Genomic DNA, 19,071 nt, shown 5'->3' with positions numbered 1-19,071 from the left:
GAATACGGCTGTTTTAGTACTTAACTTATTAGATATCTATAACATTTCATAAGGAGCTAATAAGGAACGGTGCAGGTTCGACCAGTGCTGCATATAATTTTAAGGTGGTCCAGCCGGCGTATTATGGATTGCCTTATCCATTCTTTATCCACGTGATAAAATAACTGTCACTTTTTAACACCGTGGGACAGAAAGTGACGGACACCGTTTTATCACTGCGTCACGTAGATAAGAACGCCCATCATAGCCGTGTACGGATATTAACACATAAATTAATTAAATATATGGAGATAGGACCGCTGACAAAACTGTTAAGGTGGTCCAGGCTGGTCAGGAGAGACGCAATAAGCCATAGTATCAGGAAATTAATGAAATATATGGTAACACCGACGACCGCCAGTGTCGGTGTTGGAGTTAGCAATGGCTTACAATATGTTTCAAACATTACATGTATGTATGTATCTAAAGAGGGACCTTAAGAGCTCTAAGAATGGTGCTAGTTCAGCGGTGTCATTCACAAAATAGAGCCAATCGTGCTGTACGCAACTAGTTGCGACCAATCGCGCGCGTGATGGGATCTCATCAACCAATCGCGTTGTGGCGTTGGATATAATACCCATATCTCGGTTCTGCAATGGAATTCAGCTTGGTGCCCATAAAACGAAATGAAGTTCATAGAAATAACTATCTAACGACGTAATTCTCAACTCTGTTGGTTTTTGGACCATTTTGCGAGATTTTGACGCATAGTCCTTTTCGCAATTTTGGGAACTTTCCGACAGCACAAGTATCTCTGGCTATATTTCAACTCTGTGTGTTTATCCTACTTAGGTACTTAGTAGGTATTTCGTGCGCATAATTTTATCTGGTTAGGGAAACTAACAAGGTCGGGGACGATTCTACGAAGCCACACAAATATATGTGAATAATCCTAGTGCTGAAAAATATAAGGATAATATTAATAGTCGTAGTTTTGCTGGGAATTGAGGAAAATAGTAAAGCTTTTCCGGTTATGATTGAGCTACTTATTATTATAATTAAATCCGCATTATATGTTGTATGTATAATTTAGGTTATAACTAGGTAGCTTAATTATTTGGAAACCCCTCCGTAACCGCCATTTGGAAAAAAAATCTAGTAACAGTACCTGGCAGTTTTAGTGAAGCTATTTTGGATGTGCCGTTTCTCTATTGCTGTAATAAAGTAAATTAGAAATGTGAAAAATCTAATATTATACAATTTTACCAATAGTCCTATTTAGGTTATAATTAGGTAGGTATATAGGTACATATCTTTATGATTTGGAGCCCCATTTTGAAAAAAAAAACCGGACAAGTGCGAGTCGGACTCGCCCACCGAGGGTTCCGTACTTTTTAGTATTTGTTGTTATAACGGCAACAGAAATACATCATCTGGGAACATTTCAACTGCCTAGCTATCACGGTTCATGAGATACAGCCTGGTGACAGACGGACGGACGGACGGACGGACGGACGGACGAACGGACAGCGGAGTCTTAGTAATAGGGTCCCGTTTTTACGGAACCCTAAAAACTAAAATCTCAACGTTCCCGACTAAAAATCGAATACCTATCATACAATTACTTCTACCAATGGTCCTATTTCATATTACTGTACCTAACTAACGCGTGAGCGGGGCGCGCACATATAAAACGCTCACGCCCCGCCCGGAAAACGCGCCTGTGTGACGGAACCTTTACTTATTAGTCGAGTTTGTTTGTATTTCAGCTTGTTGCGTTGTTAAATACTTGAAGTTACAAGATTATTCATAACTTAATTAATTAAGTAAGTACTTACATAAAGAAAAACAGGATGTGGTTGGTTCTCTTACCGATTTCGAGTTCTTAGTGAAGCCGAAAAGATGAACTGCTGAAATTTATTTTAGTTACCTACTTCGTTCGAACCTCTTTCGTTCAATTATGCAAAGTACGATAGACGTAGATGAGCGTTTCTTTTATTTTTTTCCATTTTTATATATTGTGACCTTTTTTGCCACTTTTCTGTTATTTCTAGTCAGGATCGCGAGCCCTTTTCATCCTTATAGGAGAAAAAAAGTGTCCTAAAATTTCCATACATATTTCAAACTTTCGTTTTTGTTACCGCCATACAAAGTATACGGGGAAATGGTAACACAATAGGAAAACTCTGGTACATTTTTTTATCCCATTAGGATCGAAAGAGCTCGTGATTCTGAGTAGAAATAACACAGAAGTGGCAAAAAAGGTCACAATAGGTATATAAACGTTGCAAAAAATAAAAGCCACGCTCAGATAACATAATTTCGGTTTTCGATATTCGCGGCATATACTTACGTATTATATGTATCCTTTTATCCTCTATGCCAATTTCCACCATTATGAACTTTTTCCAAGTAACGAAAGGAAAGAAGAATTCTGCTCACAAAATTTCACGAGACGAGAATCTGTTGAGAAATGCGACCTGCAGAGAACATCCCGAGTATCCGGACATATACGAAAGCATTTTTGCCCTAATAGCTGAAACGAAGACCTCTCGCTAATGCTAGGTCAATTATACGGTAGGAACTCGGCACAAATTTCAACAGTAACTCCTCAATTCCATGAAACTGGGCGTCTCATAGAACAGTAGTAATTGTGGTTCGACATTAGGTATGTGTCCGATAATGGGCACGGTTGAGTCATCGGCCCCGCCCTGCCATAACGAATGTAAACGTCGGTGCCAAACAATGGCCACGTGGTTAATGTATGTATACATCCAGTCTTTTAATCTGTGTATATGTAGGTATACCTACATGTATGTAGGGTGACTGCTATAGTAATTGGCCACTCCTATCAATAACACTTATTTTCGTTTGTTTCTTTCTGATTTGTTAGGAAAGGCCATTATACTATGTAGTGACCAATAACTATAGCAGTCACCCTAGTTAGTTGGGTTTGGTCATTCCTGTCTTACCAATTGTCTCTCTCGTAGCAGGGAGACTAATATGGCAATCGTTTGCATAAAACGAAACGCTATCATTTCAACTCTTAAAATATATATTTGATCTTTGATTCTGATTTCGATAACTACTATGTACGTTCATCTCAGCGTTTCGTTTCGTTTTCTGCATTCGATTGTCATCTTGGCAAAAGAAAATTGATTGTAATAGAGAGGTAAGTCTAAGAAAAAAACGCGCCCCTTAGTTTGACATCCAAAACAGATGGCGATGGCGCCGTGCTGTCCCGTTTTGCGGTCACTGAATTGTCGAACGCCAACTTTTGACAATCAGAGTTACCGCAAAATGTATGGAGCCATCTCGTTTACCTGTCAAAATCGAAGCACGAATTTGTCTTAGATTTTACGCAACTTACTCAATCAATGTATCTTTAGCCCCCAGTAAGGTTTACGAATGATTAGTTGATAGGTATAGTTAGAGTTAGACCAAGAAAAATATGCAGAGATTTTGATAGCACACACAGTGCCAGTGTTATTTACCTATACTTACGTCATAATTTCATAGAAGTTTGACGTTTAAAATAACGTGTGCTGTCAAAATCTCTGCAGACTGTCTTGGTCTAACTTCTAGCTAGTTCGGTGATTAGAAGTCTTTCTGTACGGTTACCATCAGTTTGTCACTGACGTAAACGCCGTCGAGAACGTAATTTACTTTCTATACATCCCGTTTGCACTAATATGCGAGTGCGAGCGAGATGTATAGAAAGTAAATTACGTTCTCGACGGCGTTTATGTCAGTGACAAACTGATGGTAACCGTACTGGTCTTTATGTGGTACTATAGCAAATTACGTTTCCCTCGTAGTTGTTTTTTTGCAAATAACGAGGTCACAGATCGAGGCAAACTACTAGTAAAGTTATAAAGTTTACTAGGTGGCGTGTTTTACCCTAAATGCCGAGCTTTTCTCTACACTCTGATCACGTTACTTTGCACAAACTTGGCAGTAAGAATGCATACTAGACATGAAATTAAAACGAAAAGAACGAAGGAATGCTCCTTATTAGGGCACTTCTTCTTAGGTTTCTGTATTTTTCTAGATCTATCTTTTAGGATGTTAAGTTTCAGATCTAGGCTCGAACAAAAGTTTTTAAACCTACAGTAACGGCATACTTATTCGAATTTTCTTTTGCGGAATAGCATCCTGCAAAATTGCAAAAGCAAAAGGAGTTTTAATGTTGAAGAATAGAAAATGTTTCAATATATACCTACCTGCCTACGTCATACCTACTTTTTTTGTTCATAGGTAGGTACCTACATTATTATATTGTGACCCTTTCATAATGATATTTAAAAAAACTCGTGGTTTTGAGTAGAAATAATACTAACATAAAAAGTAAAAAAAATAATTACTGAGCGTTTCTTTTATTCTTCTGAAAAAATTACTGAGCGTTTTTTTTGCCATATTTATCCTCGTAAGTCCCCCGCGTACTTGAATAAGTACAAATTAAATTACTAAGTACAATTTAAACAAACTAAATAAGTACAATTTAAAAAAAACAGAGTTATGAACTCTTACAGAAATAAAAGAAAGTTCTAAATTCAAAAGCGCATAAATTGGCTTGGGTCTTACGAGGTTAAAATATTGTGACCTTTTTTGCCACTTTTGTGTTATTTCTACTCAGAATCACGAGTTCTTTCGATCCTAATGGGATAACAAAATGTCCCAGAGTTTTTTTCCTATTGTGTTACCATTTCCCTATAAGTATAGGTACTTTTTATGGCGGTAACAAAAAGGAAAGTTTGAAAAATGTATGAAAATTATAAGACACTTTTTTCTTCTATAAGGATGAAAAGGGCTCGCGATCCTGACTAGAAACGACATAAAAGTGGCAAAAAAGGTCTCAATTTTTAAAATTGGCAAAAAATAAAAGAAACGCTCAAATGGGTAGGTATACAACTTAAATAAAATGGTCCACTAGGTAACAACAGGTATTTTTGATGGATGCACATTATAAACACTCAAATGTTTCTTCAAAAACTTAGGCACACACGGAGATACTTTATTTTTTTATTTTTTTTTGTAAGGAGTACCAACAGCTGCAAAAACATTATAGGTATAGATTTAGGTAACAATACAAAGCCAATTACAGTAGGGTTGCCATACGTCCCGGTACGCCGGGACATGTCCCGGTTTGAAGCACGGTGTCCCGGCGTCCCGGCCGATAAGAAAATTGTCCCGGTTTAAAAATCATAGTTATTTAGTAGGGGGCTGGACTTGGTAAATAATAATATACCTACATTTCTACGTTTCATATGACCAAAATTAAAAAAAATGTTTTATGGTACTTACTTTTACCTAATGTCCAATATCAGTTTCTCAGACACACAATAATTAGATGATTATGTAAATTATGTTATTTTATAGCTTTTAAATTCTGTAATGTAGAGCTCGTATTTCAGGCTCCCAAGGGCCTAAAACCTCATCAATGGAACTTCGGCCCACCGAGTAACTCTTGTACATATGACACATATATTATTGTTGAGTAACACTAGCGCTGCTTTCTTACAGATCGACCTTCGGCGTCGCTTAATTTTTAACAAATATAAAAATTTGATTTGAGAAGCTTGGCCTTTGCCTCGCATGAAAGCTCACCGCGCTGGTTATAAACTAGTACGCTTCGGGCTTATTAAGTAATGTGGAGATTTCTGAGCTCGACCTTCAGCCTCACATTTTACCAAAATTTTTGGTTTGTCTTCCAAATGTCCTCTTCTTCAGCTTAGCCTTTGACCTCGCTGCGCCAAGCTCGGCCTGCGGTTTCGCTTTTTAATACAATGGACATTGGTTGGCGTCTATGCTCTAGCTGAGCTTATCCTGAAGCACGGCTTCGACCTCGCATGAAAGCTAGCCTCACTGGGGAACTTCGGATTTTTAGGCCCGGCCCGGCCTTTTTAAACCGCTTTCACAATTTTGTCAAAAAAAATTCGCGCTCGTGGCGCTCGCGGTTTTTGCTGGTTGACCCTGAATCCCTTGAATCTACATGGTAGCTTGACTGGTCAATGAATAATCATTTAAACACATGGAAAATTTATCTCCGAAACTACTGTGCTAAAATTTTGAAAAAAAAAAACACAAAATAGTTCTTTACCTATCTATAGGAAAACCTATTAGAAATGTGCAGTCAAGCGTGAGTCGGACTTAATTATAGACATTTCACTCACGTTTCACATGAAAAAATACATTGTTACAAATTGTGTAACCCTTTAAACGTGACGCAAGTCCGACTCGCACTTGGCCGGTTTTCTTTAAATGTCCCGGTCTGAGTCCCCACACTTATGGCAACCCTAAATTACAGCCTACTCACAGATAGAAATGAAGTAGACAATATAATCAAACTTTGCGCGCAATTTCACACATGCTATCACGTTTTATACATTAAGAAAATAACAAAAAAAAAGACACTTAATTTTATAGAACTTATAACTAATCTAGGATGGACTGCTAACAATACTACTTATAATAATACTTTCTTATATACTTTCTATCCATATTCTAGTTACTAAGTCCATCTCGCAATCTCGCGTCGCGTTCCCACAACCCACAATAGCATCAAATTCCAATACGAAATCACCAAAACCTATTCCAAGAACCCCGATACGCGAGAGCGAGACAGAAGAACTCGTTTTGCAAATATTAATTGCTCAAAAATTAGTTAGATCTCACGCGTACCTACATGTCCATGTTTTTTGCGCCATTTTTTCATCAAACCAACTAGACGCGTTGGAACCAAACGTTTTTCATTGCCAGCAGGTGTATTATACCTTAGTACGAGCCTAAAAGAAAATACACGCGCGTCCAAAAGATTCATTAAGCGAAAAACAAAGGCACGCAAATGCCACATTGCCGTTTTTGGTCAATAGACGCGTAGTCCCATCATTGACGTAGTTAATTGACGATTACTGAGCCTTATGGTAGTATAAATAGGGTGTATGACTGGTCAGCGGTGCAAGTACGAAGGTTCGGCGCGCAGGGGCCCCTGACCTTGCGAGCACGCGGCGCCCCCCGCGCCGCGCGCCCCGCACTACGCTACTCTGATTCCCATTTATTTTATATCGATTTGGATATCGAACGTAGGAATTCGCCCGTGATAATTCGGTAACAATGAGCTTTATATATTGAGCTATTACTGCGTTCAAGGATTTGCGATTCTTTCCACGGTTTACGACGTTTTTGAAATCCCCGGCGAAGCGATACGAAAAATTACAATCTAAAATCAGTAATAGGTAACGTTAACGTCGCGTTACATCCGGGACGCAACGAACAATCCAATTCAGATCTAATCCAGATCTAGACGGACTTAGATAACGCTTTGTCACAAGAACCTACTGCCCGATTGACCAGTCAGTGTCAAATGTGACGTTTCTTCAAACAAAAACGTCACTTTTGACACTGACACATCTAATCCATATCATTTCCAGATCTATTAATTGACGTATTATATCAGTTCGAATCGGGCCGCAAATCACTGCCGCGCGCCCGCGCCATATTACCGAAGTTACTTACGCTTTCAGTTTATGTATTCTACCTACACAGATATTCTGAAGAAATCTGAAGAATCTGAAATTAAGCATTCGTATGATAATATAGTGGGTCAAGCAGATCTTGTCAGTAGAAAAAGGCGGCAAATTTGAAAAATGTAGGCGCGAAGGGATATCATCTCATAGAAAATTTGAATTTCGCGCCTTTTTCTACTGACAAGATTTGCTTGACCATCCATAAGAGCGACGCTTCGATTGTATGGGAGTGGGTATTGGCAGCGGATTCGTGTTCATAAAATTATGACCTGAATTCCTTTGATACATTATTAATGATTATTTGACTAGTTTCTGTAAGTATATATAAAAGGCTCTTCTATTTCCTTCATCCATCAATTTAGGCCCTGTATTGAGAACGTTTGGCTCGATGCCATACATTTGAGTCAGGCTTACGCCACAACTTTTTCTTAGGGTAAAAAGGAATAGGGCCGGATTTCTCCGGCCGACTCTGATAAAACCATGCTAAAAAAAAACGCGTCAACTTCTACTTGGGAACCTTACGTATATCCATACCAGATGATACTAGCGTACGCCCGCGACTTTGTCCGCATAAAATTCGTATTTTTTATGATATAGGAGGAAAACTAGAAGACAAATCTGATGGTAAGCAATTACAGTTGCCCATGGACTACCGCAACACCAGAGGCGATTATGCGTTGCCGGCCTTTAAGATGGGAGTACGCTCTTTTCTTGAAGGTTTGAAGGTCCTATAGGTCCTGAAATCAGGGCTCGGAAACCGTTTTATTTTTCAAACCGGTTTCGTTCATTCACCCGGGAACAAAAAAGGATTTCGTTTTCGTTTGCGGTTACCGGTTATATAATTGTTCTATTAAGATACTGATTTATGCCTATTTAATTCGTTCGCTTTCCGTTTTTGTGGAACGAAATTAACCGGTTAAATTCGACTCCAGAGGTTGGCCTGTATGGCGACAACGGGCTGCATGAGGACAACACCAACCGCGGCCCTGGAAGCCTTACTGGGCCTCCCGCCGCTGCACCTCTTTATACAACAAGAAGCGCTGGCTGCGGCGGTACGTCTAAAAAAATCTAATCTCTGGAGACCGCCTAGGGTGCCACACACCGAAATCCTCTACGAGGCCATAGGTAAGGAACCGCTTATAGAAGCGGTGACTGACAGGATACCCAAGCAGTTCGTCTTCGACAAGAAATACAAAATACAATTACACGAAGAACCCCATGAAGGACTCAACCCAAGGGAGCTGAGAATCTTCACGGACGGATCAAAAACAAGGTCAGGCACTGGCGCTGGGGTTTTCTCAGAGGACCTAAACATACACATCTCGACACCACTTGGTGCCCATAACACAGTCTTCCAGGCGGAATGTATGGGCATTATAATGGCAGCACACGGAATCGTCTCAAGGGAAGTAATGGACTACCCCATCCGCATACTCTCTGATAGTCGGTCAGTACTACAAGCTCTACAAAGTTATACTCTCACTTCAGGGCTAATTTACGAATGTCACAAAGCTCTGTCAGAGGTATGTACCACCAATGGCGTAACTCTGCAGTGGATCAAAGGACACAGCAACTCACGAGGTAACGATGCAGCCGACATCCTGGCGAGAGGTGGCTCGGAACTGAAGGTGGCAGGACCTGAGCCAATCCTACCCCTGCCATATGCCTGGCTCCGGAACACGCTGCGACTAGGGTTTGCACGACGGATCCAAAATGTATGGGAAGATCCGCGGATCCGGATCCAGATCCGGATAATTTCATACATTTCGGATCCGGATTGCAAACCCTAGCTGCGACACAACACCAAGGTAAAACACCAACAATACTGGTCTAACCTAGGCACCTGCAGGCAGGCAAAGGAAGCCCTCCCGACACTCAATCCCAATCTGTCGCGGAGACTTCGACAGCTGAAGAGACCACAGCTCCGGCTTATAGCCGGGGCAATAACTGGACACGCCTCATTTAACAAGCACCTACTAACCCTACGTGTTACAGATAGCCCCCTCTGCAGAGCGTGCATGGAGGCAGAGGAGACAGCCGCCCACGTCATTCTCGAATGCCCAGGGGTGGCAAAATACCGGGCACAACACCTCGGCTCACCGGGGTCTCTCCCAGAAGTCGTCGGCAACGTCAAGGGTCTGCTAGGCTTCTTGGTAGAGTTGGGTTGGCAGGAATAGTGCCGCCAACCCAATACGCAAAATAGGCGCGATATTATGACGTCGAGTTGCGGAAACCAAGCCCGCGAAAACCTATAACCTATAACCTAACCGGTTAAATTGAGAATAGATAGAGAATTGAAGCGAGATAGAACGAGTAAGTATTGCTATCTCTTTCACGTATGACAACGAGTTTAACCGAGAGTCTCCGAAAGCCATGATTAACCGGTATTATATCGTTCCATGCGAACCATAAAGTTCCGTTCCCTCTTCTTACCGGATAGGAGAAAGAACGTATTTTTTAGTTCGCGCTCCATCAATTAACTGGTTTTTTAATGAACGAAATAATATAACGGTTTTGGAACGATATTAACAGATATTTCAATACCGGTTCCGAGCCCTGCCTGTATTTCACCGCAGGCGACAGTTCATTCCACAGTTTAGCTGTGCGAGACAGGAAGTTTCTGGAGAAACGCACAGTTGAGGACGGCCAACAGAGCCACTGCCAACCATCCAAGTAGGTAGTGAAGATGGATTTAAGGTTACCAGATCCAAATTTGGGATTTCCTGACAAAATTCCTGATTTGCGAATATTTTTCCTGACTCTCATTTCGGTGACGGGGGGAGGGGGGCTAACCGTAAGCGATATATATGTATGCTTGATACATTGTTTAAATTTGAATAATGTAAAAACCAACAGTCCAACTTCACTAGGTACTCTGTCTCAGATGATTTGGCAGCCCTCAACTGTGCGTTTCTCCATAAACTTTCTGCCTCGCACGGCTATACTGTGGAATAAACTGCCACACGCTGTATTTCCGGACCGATACGACCTTCTAAAATTCAAACCCTTAGAACTCTTAAAAACCCCCAACCCTGCATTTACGATAGAGAACAGATAAACTAATTTTCTATTTCTAACAAGAAGCAGGCTCACTCGGCGATTTCGTCGCTTTGCTACAGGTGGCTAAAAGTACATCCGTTCCACACCAATTTTGGTGGCTAGCCATAAGCCGCGCGTGGCGCTGTCACCACTTAGCGGCCATCGGCCATATCTGTCCTGATCTTAACAGACGCGTTTTGTTAGAGAGTGAGTCTTCTGTACCTAGTATTATTATTTATTCTGTGCAAGAAGTCATTTCAACGGGAAAATTATGTCCATGTAACGACTCGACAAAATTAGGCTAACGCTCTTCTATTACCTATTAATCACAATGAATAATTCAATATTATCGATTATATTAAAGCAACCTTGAATTCGTGGCAAGTTTAAAATTGTATGATTTTCAACGTCTACGGGCCTAACGGGGGGGATGGTCGCGATTTATCGACTGTCATCGTGGCCATCCACTATCTAACAAGTGCGAGGGTGATGTATAGGGTTGCCAGATGGTCGGGATTTGGCGGGATTCTCCCGATTTTTAGCACCTGTTCCCGATTCCCGACAAAGTGAAAATTGTCCCGAAAAACAGCTTCACGTTATAAAACAATAATTTCAAGTTCCGAACTGTTGTCGAGCGACCCGCGTCGAGTCGCTCGCCGCCACGAATTTTTTTCTTGTTTGTTCAAGATCTCAAAGAATTTATACTATTTTTATATAAAAATGTCTGGGCAGAGCAGCTGACGTAGTGCCAATAATGTAAAATATCGTTGTTTTTAATACATTACTTTAATTTGAATGTTTTTTTTCCCGACTTAAGTCCCAAAATCCCGAAATATTGATATTTTTTCCCGATAATAGCGCCTTTCGATCTGGCAACCCTAGTGATGTATGACAAGACGATATAAAAAGCGCTACCATTATATCCATAATACTGACTTACTGGGGCCTACTGCAAAAATCGAAGTTCGAATGTTAGTAGTTACCTGGGGGCCGATTTTTTTATTTCGATCGCTCGCTTTTGTGTTCTCCCTTGAATACTATCTTCACTACTAGGCATTTAAATTTTATTAATAGAATTGATTTGAGTGCTCAATACCACTAGAACCCCTATTTCTATCGCTCGCATTTCAAAAATATCATCGTTTTAACAAATTTTCGAGTGACGAAATCGAGCGCTCGAAATTTAAAAATCGCCTCCTTGAATAGAAAATCATAACGGATTAATATTTAACCACAATATAATATCGTATGGTGCCGTATCTTTAAATAATTTTATTTCGTTTTCATCTGATAATAAGACCACAATGACATCACATCAGACCATAAAGACGTATCTTCAAACATCGCAACTTTGCCCACCTATTGTGATGTGTATTTTTGCCGCCTATTGTTTCTTACTCGTATTAGACTATATCGGTGGCACGTGCAAATGAGCATAAAACAAGTTTTATGTTAATGAAAACGTCTATTAAGAGGCGGACCAAAAAGTCGGCATTGTGCAGTTTTGCGTAGGTACATTCATTATAACATTTTAACTAAATTTTAATATTTTATTAACATTATTAACAAGCATGACAAACTTTTGTCCTATTATAAAGTTCCCTTATAATTGAATACTTTTTTTTGGAGAAGTGGGCAAAGTTGTAAAAAATTTAATCGTTCATCTTCGTACAAACACTAACCAAACTTTCTATGTTCAGAACTGTCGTTGCAAACTAACAAAACCAAAACTGCTTAGGGCACTAGCGAGTAGAGCTCACCTGAGCAATTAAATTGATTAATTGAAATAATAGCACTTATTTATTTATCTACGAGTATTATTCCATATCAGGCAGGCAACTGATGCTGGTACGTCTATAATTATCATAGTAATTAGCACGCTTAGCAAGACTTCACTGTCATTATTGGACAATCTTACACAAATAAACCTATTCCCACAGCAATCTTTAAAGCTCAATAAGGCTTATGTTGTGATTTTGTGAATAATACCACTGGCCCTGTGTCTACGCTCTACAATCTATTAGCTAACCGTTCGGTTCAACCTTGATTACAGTCATCACACGCTTTTTTACCGGACATGAGTAAAAAATAAGCATGGCCCCTTTTGGCAAGCGATGAAATACGTAGAGCAGAGCGATTAACTGACTTATTATTTGGTGCGGCGTGAGAATTAAAACTATCAATGGAGCTACCCGTTTATGTGATCCCATCAAAGACTTAGCACGTAGAAAAATGTAAGTCTCGCGGCCCAGAAAGTTGTAAAATCGAATGTGGTGTATTAATAATAATTCTTTATTTCATGTTTTAATCTCATACAATACAACACTGTAAAATAACATAAAATGACAATAGCAATGAAGCTAAAGCTATAAATAGATTAATTATTAAATACTTATATCAACAAAGTATTTGCCATTTTCGTCTTGGTGTAACAGCTGTGCTTTAGGATCCTATTGCTTTGTGTAGTGGTATAACCAAGTCCGATGGTTTACTCTGTACCTATCTGTGAGAGCATCTATCTCACAACTTTTCACCTAATTATTTAACTAACAACATGTTATAGTAGAATAGAAAGATGTTTATTTCTCTAGTTCGTATGTTACTATGGTGTATTCGGCCTGTGGATGTATGAGCTACTTATGATCTACTTATGTTTGTCTGAAAGATCTGTAAGTGTCAAGTAGTGTGTGCTGTATGCTTGTTAGTGTATGTACAGTGTTGTTTAATGTTGCCTTATCCTACTTACAGCTAATTACAATCTATCGGGACGTGGAGCAGTTGTTGTGCAGGGATGTTGCGGATGCAGATTTTTTGACATCCGCGGATGCGGATATTTAAAGCCTCACATCCGGGGATGCGGATGCGGATGTCAAGATTTGGTACTTAAAAAACGTCAAATATTACATTTTTAGACGATTTCGTTATATATAATGACGAAAGTACCTAGCACTTACGCCGCCAGCGCCGCCGCTAATACGTTCCTTTTACCGACTTGGCCGACATCCGCATCATGCGGATGCTCCGCATCGATTTTATGCGGATGCGGATGTTGAAAATAATGCGGATGTTCCGCGGATGCGGATGCGAATATTCGCAACATCCCTGGACTTCTGGTTTGGTTGTTGCAGCCGACTCCTGTCTTTTGTTATACATGTTATAGTGACGGGATTAATATTTCTTATTTTTATAATAATTAGAACGACTTGGGCATTTTATCGCTGATCTATATTTAGCTTTGACCGAATATCAAATGGAAAAGGCTAATAATAGATGCCACTTTTCTAGATTCCATTCATGAAGGGACTATCGTTGTCAATGGTCCCTTTTTAGTCAAGGAATTGGACAATGCCATAGATAGACAATCACATGGACAATTGCCTTTCTCATTTCATATACAAGAAGTCGCCATCCTTATCTTCAATTAACGTATACTGGGTTTGCTTTATAGTTTATACCAACAAACTCTTTATTTCTTTTTCATTTTGATTGCAGTAAGATAATATTTGATCGCACATCGTTTATGAGGTTTCATTGATTTAGACATATTTAGGAGCTGCTAGATTAGGATGTTCCTAGACCTAATTGGTGTTTCTTCTTAGCTTTCCAAATGTTATCTATTCTATCAGATGATTCATAAAATATTAATTTTAGTCCCCTTGATTGTAGTTTAATGTTTACTCTGTTATTTGCAAATATTCTTATCATCTTTTGATGATTTAGAGATTGTCTTTTATTTGTTTATTTTGGTTTGTCTCTCAGTAGAGATGATTTGTTTATCCAGCACTTTATCAAAGACATCAGGTACTCGAAGAAATAAGAACCTTGTAATCGTATACGAATGAAGCAGAAAATTAATTGAAACATACACAATGCGTCCTCCAGCGTGATTAAGGATTCCTATTAATTTACCACGAGTACCGGTGTATACCAGCTTGTCCAGAACCTGATTGAGGTTGGCAGTTTTTATTAAAATACCTGTCTCCTTTATTGCTGACCCGTTGTTACCCAGCGTCGTTGCAAATCTCTCATCATCATTATCAGCCAGTTTCACTGCTGGACTTAGGACCCTAAGTTTATCATCATTCATAATAATGTCGATATCACTTATTTGATGGTTAGATGATATCAGACGACGAACAGTCGATAAATTTGACGTAAACCTACACTCTACAGTTGGTGGATAGATAAACAGATTCATCGATCATAATTATTAGAATATCGCCAAATAAATTACAGAGCATTCTCAAACAAATCAACATTGTAGGTATCTGAAATTCCGCATTTTCTTTAGGTCATTTGGATTCGATACCTGTGACCTGTCACGCATCAAAATTCTTGACTTTTGTTTACAACTTAGTTTCCTTCCGGATCTGAAGTGTTATGGATACTGTGTTCATTTCGGTTTCAGGTTATATGTTTTCTGTTTTCTATCCTTACCTTACATGTGTAATCAATTAGTACTACATGGTATATGTATTATCTTTTTAGTTTTCAGTTATGTCGTTGCTGTGTCAAGTTATATATGACTTTGTCCATATTTTATTTAGGTATTTATTATCTCTAAATTTCTCTTTTTCCTTTTACAAGCCATAAATTCTCAGAATTAATATTTCAGGCAGATTTCTTTTATCTTTCATCATAATTCATCCTGAATTACTTCCCACACTGAATGAGATTATCGCCTACATAATAAGAGATAGCCTAGCGCTTTTCCCAAGTAAAACAACAATGGAACACTTAGCCGACACGGCTCGCGTTTCTGGCCGTTATGGGAGAATATCCTATCAATTACCATACCAGAAATATGTATACAATTATCACCTTTATCCCAATGGTATTACATATCTGTGCGTCGAACAATAGCGAAACTAGAACTTAAGTGAGGTGAATGTCAAGGATATCCATTAGCACCTGAACTTGGATCACTTTCTGTAAGAATGAGGTTTTGTTACTTCTATTTGACCTGCATTTATGTATCAATGGTATGCGAAGGTCTCATACAGTATTCGCAACACAGTAACGTGTAACCTTGTTAAATACTTCTTGACTTGACACATCCTCACAATTATAATCATAACATGGGTGTGGTACCCAAATTCTTTTTGTGATAAATTAATTCAGGGATTTCTTCATAATCATTCCATTTAGAATGTGAAAATTATTGGCCCGTGCTGGAACTGTGGAAGATAATTTCCAATTAACGCTTTTTGCCAACGGCTGATAATTAGAAGTCTGAACAGTAGGTAGAATTTAAGTAGGTTCTAAGAATTAATAAAAACTATCCCAATTTAAATTCGATATCGGATCTCCGCTAATGGCAGCAAAAAGATACTTAAACTATATTTCTTAGCGTACTTAGGTAATTTTATGTTAATGGGATAATATAAATATCGTTTGCACCTATGTAAAAACGACAAATTTTATAGTCTGGACGCACAGGAATAAATAAAAGAAAAGTACATAGGTAAGTATGTCATAACTAACTACCGTTTCTAGAATTTTCTTACTGTAACTACCTTATATTTTTATGCCAAAACTGATCCAATTTTGAGCTTTCAGGCCGCGAGATATCAAACGAGTTATTCAACCTAATAATTCTTGTTTGCGAGGCACTTAATAAGATTTAAGTACGTAAATAACGTTGGAGGTTAGATCTAGGTGCCTTTGAAGCTAGTCCCTGGGAATCAGGTTCCACAAATATTGAGAAATATAGGAATTATTTCATTAGGTACCTACGAATAAGTAGGATAGTAGTAAGTAGGGTAGTAGGTAGGATTTAACTTAGATTTTACACTTGGAAATGATTACAAAGATTGTATAACCATATTTAGCAAACTGTGGTAGTGTCATTCATTAGGTTCTTTTGGATGTCTTTGCTTAGGAGTACCTAAATAGAAAGTTTCCTGACATCGTGACCAGCAGGCATATGATGGAGGAGAGGAGGATAACTTTATCGACGTGATAAAACAACCGTCATATTTTAACGCCTTGCAACTGAAAATGACAAGCTCTGTCTTCGTCACGCTATCATGTAGACAACACGACCATCATATCAGTACAGATCGTTAACACCTTAGTGGGAGGCTTCTGAACGTTCCAAAGTCCTGTCTTGATGTCTTACAAAAATGGTCGCCCGCAGTGTCGCCACTTTAGAACCTTCATTTTTTTTGACTCGCCGCTCCTTTTCCCTCTCTTAGCGAGAGGGGGGGGAGAATTTGGCCCTACCCACTAAACCCACTCCGGCGTTTGCTACTGGTTTTGGGTGCATTATGGCTTTTGGGTGGACGGGAGTAGACCAAGGTCTAAAAGTTTTTAGTTGTCATTTGCGGTTTCAGGCAGCTGGTACGGTGATGTTTATGACTCCTAATGTGATGTTGTAATAGAACATGTGTAGATGCCTTTGGCACTTCGACATAGACACAAATAAAAACACAAAAGGTAATGAATGATTTATTATGGTTGGTTTTACAATGCATTGTGTAAGAAAATTATCTATCTACAATAGGTTCTGATGTTACATATTACACGTAAAATATCTAAATAGAGTCCCTCTAAACTAACTTTGCAGCGACTTGAACAGAACAAAGTGAGGAACTCTTATTAACGTCAGTAATGACATGAATGATGACCTTTCCATACTTTGTCAATGCAATGTGATGCAGAGGTGGCTTGGACCTTGGTCCGACTCTTTCTACAATCAGAAACCCACTTAAATAAGCGCCCACTAAGCGTATGTAGATCCAATGAAAATACAATAGTAATTTGCGGCGGTAACAAGAAAACCTGTATTATAATGGATAAGTAATGAATTACTATTGAATAATGAATCAGATTGCTAGTGGCATGAGTAACTTACCAAGCTACCTGTTTTAGAAGTTCAGTCATTTATGAGTAAACAATTAACTATGTACTCCCAAGTCAATAAGCGATTATTCAATTAGAGGAGGTATGTAGACCCAATTATTGGAAAACTTTTGATAACTAGGAACTTTCAAGTACTTGAAAGTACTCTTAAACTTCGCAAATATAAAGGTGGGTAGGAATTTTACCTAGAAATAACGATCATCACAAACAACGTCCGCGATTTAAATAAAGAACCGGCAGCGAATATATTCTCAAACACAAGTAATGAATGGCTTGTGTTTTGAAAGACTAACAGTAACACCTTACAAACGAGTTTTTAAAGAAAGCATAACAGCTAGAATTGAATTGTGTTCCAATCAAACGGTCATCGGAGCGACAAAAAATCCCAGGTAGACCTTGAGCGTATGACATGCACGAGCAACAAACGGAATGCAAGTCTGAGGACATGCCGCATTATCTAATAACCATTCAAATTGGAGCTCCCATTAGACTTGAGATATGAAAACGGGACGAGGAAGGACGAGAATATAACCTTTACTGTTTCCAACACTCTTCGGGCCGCATGTCGATCGCCTCCGGCGCCTGCCCCGTATAACTAGACTTACTTGGCAGCCTCTAACGAGTATAGGCTTTGTAGGTTAGGTGTTTGACCCGCGGACGACGCAAACAATCCAGGCGCATGCGTCGGCCGCCGTAAACATATCCCGGGACCGGCACGTGGCTCAAAAACACAACACTAATGACTAACCATCGGCCGCTGCCGCGAACACACCCAACACGAGCACTTGTAGTAACATGAGCGCCATATAAACACAAGCATTTGCACTACACTCGAAATACCGGCGTAGCGGGCTGCGTGGTACGTGCGTCGCAGCCCGCGTCGTGTGGCGCACTAACTGGCGACCGGCGAGCGAACGACGCGGCTCCCCGCGCGCCGCCCCCGCGCGCGCCTTCCATTCAACGCATTTTCTGTCATAGCAATCGATAATCGCATTATACTTCCGCTTTTAAGCACGCGCGGTGCATCCTCGACGAGAGATGCAAGTCGATGACATCATAGACGGACCTAGCTACATCTTTCAAATTCTTGCTGGTTCAAGTATTTTATTAGGTATAATTATCTTTTCTGACATGTCGTTTATTTAGGTACCTACTACCACGAGAACCTACATCCGACACCGGAAATTGTTTACACATCTCAAGGCATTTAAGCTCCTATATTGCCTAACAGCTAAGTAATACGTAATTTTAATTTACCTCCTCTGTGCTCACTATTTGACTGTAACTATCTAACGTTACCTACGTTATCTGCATATTTACACCCACTTTTTCAAGTTTTTCCATGTAAGGCGCATAAAAAATATTGTCCCATATATTTGATATTCACGAATATCCATCAGAATGTCGTAGGTCGCGATTTCACGAGATCCAGAGCGATATTACACAGTAAAATGAAGAACTGACCTAGTGTAAGACGGCGTATTCAGATTTTTAAAACATGATGATATCGATCATGAGGGGTCCCTGTCGAATTAACACCGTAAATGTAGCAAATTTTACGGTTTTTTTTAGGAAAATGTTTGACAGAATATTCGTTATTTATTAACTTGGAGCGTCAATTGTGATAGTTAATACGAATGCTTAAATAAATAAATAAATAATA

At 39.3% G+C, this 19,071-nt stretch overlaps 1 protein-coding gene across 1 annotated transcript in view; it reads right to left on the bottom strand.

Moving 5' to 3' along the window:
- Positions 1 to 18,464, bottom strand: part of LOC134806120 (protogenin-like) — a 148,640-nt gene extending 130,176 nt beyond the window's left edge. Inside the window, exon 1 of the mRNA XM_063779401.1 lies at positions 18,157 to 18,464. Coding sequence (XP_063635471.1) covers positions 18,157 to 18,214 — 58 coding nt within the window. The 5' untranslated portion in view covers positions 18,215 to 18,464. The remainder of the gene's footprint in view (positions 1 to 18,156) is intronic.
- Positions 18,465 to 19,071: the final 607 nt, after the last annotated feature.

This window comes from Cydia splendana, chromosome 2 (assembly GCF_910591565.1).
Source record: "Cydia splendana chromosome 2, ilCydSple1.2, whole genome shotgun sequence".
NCBI lineage: Eukaryota > Metazoa > Arthropoda > Insecta > Lepidoptera > Tortricidae > Cydia > Cydia splendana.
This window is presented reverse-complemented; position numbering and strand designations above follow the sequence as displayed.